General features: G+C 43.8%; 1 protein-coding gene across 1 annotated transcript in view; it reads left to right on the top strand.

Moving 5' to 3' along the window:
- SULF1 (sulfatase 1) overlaps positions 1-9,556 on the top strand; it is a 202,937-nt gene that overhangs the window by 174,247 nt on the left and 19,134 nt on the right. Inside the window, exons 13-16 of the mRNA XM_010848192.1 lie at positions 1,724-1,937; positions 6,217-6,469; positions 8,169-8,265; positions 8,688-8,782. Coding sequence (XP_010846494.1) covers positions 1,724-1,937; positions 6,217-6,469; positions 8,169-8,265; positions 8,688-8,782 — 659 coding nt within the window. The remainder of the gene's footprint in view (positions 1-1,723; positions 1,938-6,216; positions 6,470-8,168; positions 8,266-8,687; positions 8,783-9,556) is intronic.

The raw sequence follows: 9,556 nt of genomic DNA on the forward strand, positions 1-9,556 counted from the left end.
ATTTTTTTTTTTTGGCTTCTCTGTGCAGCATGCAGAATCTTAGTTCCCCCACTGGAGATCAAATCCATATCCCCTGCAGTGGAAGCATGGAGTCTTAACCCCTAGACTGCCGGAGAGGTCCCACCTCTGTAGCTATCTTAATAGAAAGCTCAAACGAGAAAACCTAGTGGCAAGGGAACCCTCTTACACTGTTGGTGGGAATGCAAACTGGTACAGCCACTATGGAGGACAGTGTGGAGAGTCCTGAAAAAACTGGAAGTAGAACTGCCATACGACCCAGCAATCCCCATGCTGGGCATACACATCAAGGAAACCAGAATTGAAAGAGACGCACGTACCCCAGTGTTCACTGCAGCACTGTTTACAGTAGCTAGGACATGCAAGCAGCCTAGATGTCCATCGGCAAACGAATGGATAAGGAAGTTGTGGTACATATACACAATGGAATATCACTCAGCTATAAAAAAAGAATGCATTTGAGTCAGTTCTAATGAGGTGGATGAAGCTGGAGCCTGTTATACAGAGTGAAGTAAGTCAGAAAGAGATACACCAATACAGTATATTAACACATATATATGGAATTTAGAAAGATGGTAACGATGACCCTGTGTGCAAAGCAGCAAAAGAGACACAGATGTAAAGAACAGACTTTTGGGCTATGTGGGAGAGGCAAGGGTGGGATGATTTGAGAGAATAGCGTTCAAACATGTATATTACCATATGTAAAACAGATGACCAGTGCAAGCTCGAGGCATGAAGCAAGGCATTCAAAACTGGTGCTCTGAGACAACCCAGAGGATAGTGTAGGGAGGGAGGAGGGAGAGGAGTTCAGGATAGGGGGACACATGTGCACCCGTGGCTGATTCATGTCAGTGTATGGCAAAAACCACCACAATATTGTAAAGTAATTAGCCTCCAATTAAGAGTGTGCACTGTTTGTAGAAGGATAAGAAAAGTCACAGAGGATGCCCGGCTCATCTGCTCATGTCTATGTGTGTATGCATGTTAGTCGCTCAGTCGTGTCTGACTCTTTGCCACCTCATGGACTGTAGCCTGCCAGGCTCCTCTGTCCATGAGATTTCCCAGGCAAAAATACTGGAGTGGGTTGCCATTCCCTTCTCCAGGGATCTTCCTGACGCAGGGATCGAACCCAAGTCTCCTCCATTGCAGGCGGATTCTTTACCGCCTGAGCTAAGAGAAGCAAATGTTCTTGTCTGCCGTGTATGAAATTTGGCTCGCCATGATGGACTCAGGTTAAATTCATTTCTGTCTTCCTCATATGCCACTCTTACTGGCCTCGAATTAGAAATTCAAGGGCAGAGAACAAAGCAGCCAAGTTTGTTTTTTCCAGAAAAAAGACGGGTCTGGTGAAAACAGCCCTGACAGCTGTGCTCTGAGGCTTGGTGAGTTAAGTAAGGGCTTTTCCATGTTTCATTCAAGACTGTTTAGTCTGGATGCTGAGGATTTATGTATCAATTCTTGGCTCTGGTGTCATTGAGGTAGTTCTGATTTCCTGTGATTTCGTGGTCATCTGTATTCGCCTGCAGTGAAGGAAATAACTAAGAGAACAGGAGTCAACTTATTCCAGGGTCACTTGAAAGCTGGCCTTTTTTCATGCGCTCTTTTTAACGGTGTTGCCAGGGTTCTAAAAACAAAAGCAGCAGTCCTTAATCAGAAACACCTGATGTGGGTGTGTAACTGGCTCTCACGTTGGCTCTTGCAGAAGTGGCAGTGCGTCGAGGACACGTCTGGCAAGCTTCGAATTCACAAGTGCAAGGGCTCTGGTGACCTGCTCGCTGTCCGACAGAGCACGCGGCCCCTCTTTCGTGGCTTCCACGACAAGGACAAAGAGTGCAGTTGTGGCGAGTCCGGGTATCGGGCCAGCAGGAGCCAGAGAAAGAATCAGAGGCAGTTCCTGCGGAACCAGGGGACCCCAAGTAAGCCATTGCCTGTGACCCTCTCGGTGGCAGGCTGAGGCTTTCAGGCTTGGCCGTTAGGAAGGCAAACAAGCCTTGATCCATCTACATGTTAAATATCACCAATGCATAGGTTTGGGGCTAAAAGCAAATAATGTTTAAATTATTTTAAATTTTAAATTTAAAATTTAAATTAAATATTTAAATTTAAATATTTTAAATATTTTATTTTAAATAAAACATTAAAATATTAAAAAGCAAAGAACTGTTTAAAATATGAAAGCTGAGGTCATTTGAAATTTTGCTTTGTGAATATTAAGCTTAGAATGAAAATATACTCTGTAAAAGCGGCAGACACAAACATATGCATACTTAAAAAAGAAAATGAAAATCTGAAGTTTCAGCTAGAATATGAGTTAACAGTATAAATTGCTAAAAAATATATGTCATAAAATTATTTATGTATATGTGCATGTCCCTGATAACTCAGTTGGTAAAAATCCACCTGCAATGCAGGAGACCCTGGTTGGATTTCTGGGTCGGAAAAATCCTCTGGAGAAGGGATAGGCCACCCACTCCAGTATTCTTGAGCTTCCCTTGTGGCTCAGCTGGTAAAGAATCTGCCTGCAATGTGGGAGACCTGGGTTCAATCCCTAGGTTGGGAAGACGCCCTGGAGAAGGGAAGGGTTACCTACTCCAGTATTCTGGCCTGGAGAATTCCATGGAGTATGTAGTCCATAGGATCGCAAAGAGTCGGATATAACTGAGCAACTTTCACTTTCACTATAAAACATTAAATTTAACGTGGTACAATGGGAGGCATAGTTATTTTAATAGTTTGTTTTCCTGAGTGATGAGGATCCAGATATTCATTGCATTCTTCTGTTTTACATCTACAGCAGATCAGAACAACTGAATAGTAAGAAAGAACACATAGATTCTATACTACTAGGAGTTTCTCAGACTTGTATACATCTTTTTCTGGAAATGATAATGTTATCTGGCTTTCTTTGTATACTGGAAGAAAAAATTCAGGGCTTATGCATTTAACTAATAAGAGAAGCATGCATGCTTTTTTAAAAAAAAAGCTTGTCTGCTTTAGGACAATGTGTTTTTCTAATTCCTCTCATTGATTTGTAGGGTCTAACTAGTCGAATTCAGTATGAAAAGCACTGCCTAGCATTTTTATAAAAACTCTTATCAGGCAGCTAGCTATCAGATTCCTATGAAGCGGCACCTTCCATAAAAGAATGAGAGTTTAGTGCCATCTAGTGGCTAAGTACGAAAAGTGACATTTCCGTGATAATGCCTTTATGTACTTATTTTTTTGTTGTTGTTTTTGTTTTTTGCTAAATCTAATTTTATTTTGTTTTTAAACTTTACATAATTGTATTAGTTTTGCCAAATATCAAAATGAATCCGCCACAGGTATACATGTGTTCCCCATCCTGAACCCTCCTCCCTCCTCTCTCCCCATACCATCCCTCTGGGTCGTCCCAGTGCACTAGCCCCAAGCATCCAGTATCAGGCATCGAACCTGGACTGGCATCTCGTTTCATACATGATATTTTACATGTTTCAATGCCATTTTCCCAAATCTTCCCACCCTCTCCCTCTCCCATTTTGAAAAGCAAAATACATTAAATTCTGAACCAAGAAATCAAATCATAGACTAGAACAACGGGAGCCCTTAGAACAGACTTCTTAAACTCAGACTCCACAGGTGAACTGTATAGGATCATCAGTTCAGTTCAGTTGCTCAGTCGTGTTCAACTCTTTGCAACCCCATGAATTGCAGCATGCCAGGCCTCCCTGTCCATCACCAACTCTTGGATTTTACCCAAACTCATGTCCATCGAGTCAGTGATGTCATCTAGCCATCTCATCCTCTGTCGTCCCCTTCTCCTCCTGCCCCCAATCCCTCCCAACATCAGGGTCTTTTCCAATGAGTCAACTCTTTACATGAGATGGCCAAAGTATTGGAGTTTCAGCTTCAGCATCAGTCCTTCCAATGAACACCCAGGACTGATCTCCTTTAGGATGGACTGGTTGGATCTCCTTGCAGTCCAAGGGACTCTCAAGAGTCTTCTCCAACAACACAGTTCAAATGCATCAATTCTTCGGTGCTCAGCTTTCTTCACAGTCCAACTCTCACATCCATACATGACCACTGAGCCCTCTAAAATTTTATCCAAAATTTTAAGTATATTCTTTGTGTATATATGCACGTTTCTGGATACAAAACTTTAAAGGAATCGATAATCCAAAAGGCTGAAAATCATTGACTTGGGAGATTTTCTTTCCTCCTGAAAGAAAATGCCAGGTTTAATAATTCACACCAAGATTTCTAATGGGAAAATGACAAAGGAGAGGACCCAGACCCTCACCCTTAACAGAAACCATCCCCAGTGTCCAGCTTGAAGGTGGAGGCAGCCTCTTCTCTCCCAAGAACTTCAGTGTTACTCCCCAGGCACTGACCGTAAAGCACACTGATTTTTCCGTGTTGAGCACAAGCCGGAGAAGTCTAGGGCCATTTTTTTCGAGCTGTGTGGGGAACAGGGGTTGGATGCTCCTCTTTTCCGTCACGGTGGAATTCATGAGCACTCTCAGTGAGCTACCTCAAAGAGGCATTCCATCTCAGAGCATTAGAGAGCAAGATGGTTCTGATTCTGCAGCCTATGTGTGCCCTTTCTTCCTACTTTAGCAGCAGGGTCGACACATCAGAGCACTGAGTGCGCCCCCACAGAGCCTGAGTGCATCTGAGCAGCAGGAGCCCATGTTTGCACGTTAAAGCTCTTACCTAGCCCACAATGAGTTTTGACAGTGGTCTATGTTGACCAGAAAGCATACTGGCCTCCCCCCGGCATTATTTCTCCATCTGCCAGGTCCATCTGCCATTAGTCCATTGGCTGATGAAAGCATTTGCAAAGTTCAATTTTTTTCTTAGAGCAATCTTTTATTATTTGTGCAAATAGAAGGTGTCTGGAACATTTGAAAGTGAAAGTGTTAGTCAGTCACGTCCAATTCTTTGCGACCCCATGGACTCTAGCCTGCCAGGCTCCTCTGTCCATGGAATTTCCCAGGCAAGAATAATGGAATGGGTTGCCATTCCCTTCCAGGTGATTATTCCAACGCAGGGATCAAACCCAGGTCTCCCACGTTGCAGGCAGATTCTTCATTATCTGAGCCATTTACCTTTTTGAAAAGGCAGCCCAGTCAAAAAGGGGCAACTTTGTCATCTTTAGAATCTGATAGTTTATAGTCCAAGCCCCCACAACTGTTGGCTGCATGACCTTGCAAAAGATGCGTAGCATTCGAACCTCAGATTTCTCGTCAAAACATAGAGATGAGAACACCACATTCATGAGCCTGTTTTGACAATCTGATCATGTTTTGTTTTAATGTGAGGATTTATTATCATAATACTTGTCTTTCATGATTGTGCATTAGAAATATGTACGTGGGAAATGGTCTTCCCTGGTGGCGCTAGTGGTAAAAACCTGCCTGCCATCGCAGGAGACATAAGAGACGTGGGTTCCATCCCTGGGTTGGGAAGATCCCTTGGAGAAGGAAATGGCAACCTCCTCCAATATTCTTGCCTGGAAAATCCCATGGAGAGAGAAACCTGGTAGCTATAGTCCATGGGGTCACACATAGTTGAACACGACTAAATCGACTTAGCACACATGCGTGAAGGAAATAATACATAGCAAAAGCTTATTAAATTATAGACATTACTATTATTTATAGTTTTATCCAAACTGCCTTGTAGTTCACATTGAAAACAATGTTGGGTGGACCAAAAGTTCGTTTTCCATACCATCTTACAGATTTTCCATACCATCTTACAGAAAAATCCAAACAAATTTTTAGCCAACTCAATAGAAGTTCCCCTGGAGAAGGAAATGGCAACCCACTCCAGTATTCTTGCCTGGAGAATCCCATGGACAGAGGAGCCTGGTGGGCTATAGCCCATGCGGTTGTAAAGAGTCAGACACAACTGAGTGACTAAGGCAGTAGAAGTTCACAGCCTACCGTAAGCAGAAAGTCTTAGAGATCACCTTGACCTACTACCTCACTTGAGGAATGAAGGGCCTAAGGTCCAGAAAAGCACACCACTCTGCGCTGTTCAAGCCTGGACCAGAGCCTGCCTCTTCCCGCATGAATTCCCTCGGGCCAGCTAGCAAGGCCGTGTGTGCTGCTCACCCCCCTCGAAATGCTCTCCAAGCCTGGCGATCATTTTCATCCCTCCTAAACTATACCTGGATGTCCGTGTTAATTTGTCTTCCCTTCTTTCCAGAGTACAAGCCCAGATTTGTCCATACCCGGCAGACACGTTCCTTGTCAGTCGAATTTGAAGGCGAAATATATGACATCAACTTGGAAGAAGAAGAACTGCAGGTCTTGCGGCCAAGAAACATTGCCAAGCGTCATGATGAAGGCCGCCAGGGGCCCGGAGGCCACCAAGCGACTGGCGATGGTGACGGGGACACAATGCTGGCGGACAGTGGCAATGTCGTGGGCCTGCCCACCACCGTCCGCGTGACACACAAGTAAGAAGGCTCTGTGGTCACGGGGGTTGAGTTCAAAGCCATCCCTCCATATTGTCATAATTTTTCCCCATTGCAAAAAGTAATATCGCTCAGCAGGGCAGTGTCTGAGTGCTAGACCACGTGATAACTGAGGGTTAAGAATCAAGAGAGGGGCTTCCCAGGAGACTCAATGGTAAAGAATTCGCCTACAGTGCAGAAGATGAAGGAGATGCGAGTTCGATCCAGTGCAGAAGATGAAGGAGATGTGAGTTCGATCCCTGGGTTGGGAAGATCCCTTGGAAGAGGAAATGGCAACCCACTCCAATAGTCTTGCCTGGAGAATCCCATGGACAGAGGAGCCTGGTGGGCTATAGTCCCTGGGGTCGCAGAGTCAGACACGACTGAGTGAGAAGCAACAGGAGTCCAGACTGTCATAGATTTGGACACTTTTTGTTTTGGGTCGGTATCACATGAAGGCTGATCAGCTGGGCCCTGAGACAGAGTGATGCTGTCACATCTTGACTTAGCAGGCATGGAGTTCTGCTCTGAAGCGGTTACCTTTGTGGGGTCTAGAAAACACGTACAAATCATTACCCGGACTGCAGAGGTGCCCCGTTGCTGCCTGGTCACCGTGGCTCAGAGCAGTTTACCCTCAGGACTTCAGAGATGAAATACAGCCCAAGGGAGGGCTCTGGGTCCTAGAGAAGCTTCCAGAAAGATGGTGTAGATTGGGGATGGATGTGAGATCAGAAACACCTGACCTGTCCAGATCCCAGAGAATCACAGAGATGAGGTGGGGTGGGGGAGATGACTCCTCCTCGGCTTTGACCGACTGCCCTGTTCATCTTTCTAAAATCTGTGTGCTCTCTTGATAGAGAAGTCTTTTCTTTCCAAATGCATTAGCAGTATCTTTGTTTTCTTTTCATTTCATCTTTAGGGAGGCAGGGTGCCATGAGGACTGCCAGGACTTTTATCTTTGGGACAAGGGTCTCTAGGCTCCTGTGATGGTTATGGTTGGATACTGAAAGATTTAGACCCAGCTTGGTTTCTCTTTCAGTGTTGATAGACCCCGACCCCATCTCACCTGCTGTCCATCCCTGGGGCTGCTTCTTACTTCACATTGAAAGAGGCCCCTCAGTCAGGCTCTTTTTAACAAAATGAGCTGGATTAATAAACCCCTTCTAACTCTGTATTTCTTCAAGTCAGTCACTTCCATTATGGCTGTGAGAACCTCATTCTTTTCCTACAGTATTTGGTGGGGCTTTCAGAAATGGGGTTTGGGGTGATGCTTAAATATTTCCTCTCACTTTGTGATGATGTCTCTCTGACACCATCCTCTGACCTTGCCAGTTGCCAGGAAATATTCCCACTTATCCTTGTTTATGGCTCAGCTCCAAATTAATGCTAACATCCAAGTTAAGCATTTAGATAATGAAGTTCCCTCTGCTATTCCTAATGTTTTTTTTTTTAAACTACTTGCCTTTTTTTAAGTGTTTTCCAAAGAGCCTCGGAACCAGCATTAGGTGCATTTTTAAAATTTATTTGTGTTTTACTTTTTGGCAACGTGGCATATGGGATCTTAGTTCCCCGACCAGGGATCAGACCTCTACCCTCTGCATTGGGAGTGCAGAATCTTAACCACTGGACCACCAGGGAAGTCCCTCTAATGTTTTCTGATACTAGACTAGAAACCTATTTCTAATGTAGCTTGTTTTTGCAGGTGCTTTATTCTTCCAAATGATACAATCCATTGTGAGAGAGAACTTTATCAATCAGCCAGAGCCTGGAAGGACCACAAGGCCTTCATTGATAAAGAGGTGAGCTGAAGCCACGTGATTGGCAGGTGTATTCCAGTTGCAAACTCTGCTCGCCAGCCCTGCTGTGTACGCTCATCCTTTTTTATAATTAGGTGGAAAATAGAAGAACAAGGTGCTTCTCTTTCTCCAGTGATACAGTGATAGTCCTGACGGAAAGCAAAATAGACAGTGAGAAAAGCCTGACCTCTTGAAATCTCTGTGAGCAGAATGATTCGATTATGAAAGAGCCAGCTATTAATGCTTATTATAACACATTGGACGGTATAGAGAGGTAGACCTAGTCTATGCTCAGCTTGTTTCCAAACTGTTGTCTCAGATGAATAGCTATAATTATGGATCACGGAAAACGGGGTGGAAAGAAAGTTACCTCGTATAGAAGATCTTGACCGTATGATGTCATTGTTGGTGTGTGTGTTTTCCAGATTGAAGCTTTGCAAGATAAAATTAAGAATTTGAGAGAAGTGAGAGGGCATCTGAAGAGAAGGAAGCCTGAGGAGTGTGGCTGCAGTAAACAGAGGTGTGTGTGCATGTCCCACCACAGAATCATCTTCAAAACACAAGCTGCAGTGACACGCACAGGGCTCGCCTCTGTTTCACCAATAGAAAGTTTAATAAATGGAATTCCCTAATGCATATTATAACAATCTAAACCATTTCAGTCAAATTAAATATGTCATAAACCCAAGCAGAAGGTTAAAAAAAAAGTCCTGTTAAGACTGTTACATATAACAAAGTAACCGCCTACCTTCCATTCTGCTTCCATTTTATAAATGAACTATTTGATGAAATGCATGATTAGCAAACTCACTTTTTTTTTTAATTTTATTTTATTTTTAAACTTTACAATATTGTATTAGTTTTGCCAAATATCGAAATGAATCCGCCACAGGTATACCTGTGTTCCCCATCCTGAACCCTCCTCCCTCCTCCCTCCCCATACCCTCCCTCTGGGTCGTCCCAGTGCACCAGCCCCAAGCATCCAGTATCGTGCATCGAACCTGGACTGGCGACTTGTTTCATACATGATATTATACATGTTTCAATGCCATTCTCCCAAATCTCCCCACCCTCTCCCTCTCCCACAGAGTCCATAAGACTGATCTATACATCAGTGTCTCTTTTGCTGTCTCGTACACAGGGTTATTGTTACCATCTTTTTAAATTCCATATATATGCGTTAGTATACTGTATTGGTGTTTTTCTTTCTGGCTTACTTCACTCTGTATAATAGGTTCCAGTTTCATCCATCTCATTAGAACTGATTCAAATGTATTCTTTTTAATGGCTGAGT

This window comes from Bison bison, unplaced genomic scaffold (genome assembly GCF_000754665.1).
Source record: "Bison bison bison isolate TAMUID 2011002044 unplaced genomic scaffold, Bison_UMD1.0 scf7180017849896, whole genome shotgun sequence".
Classification (NCBI taxonomy): domain Eukaryota; kingdom Metazoa; phylum Chordata; class Mammalia; order Artiodactyla; family Bovidae; genus Bison; species Bison bison.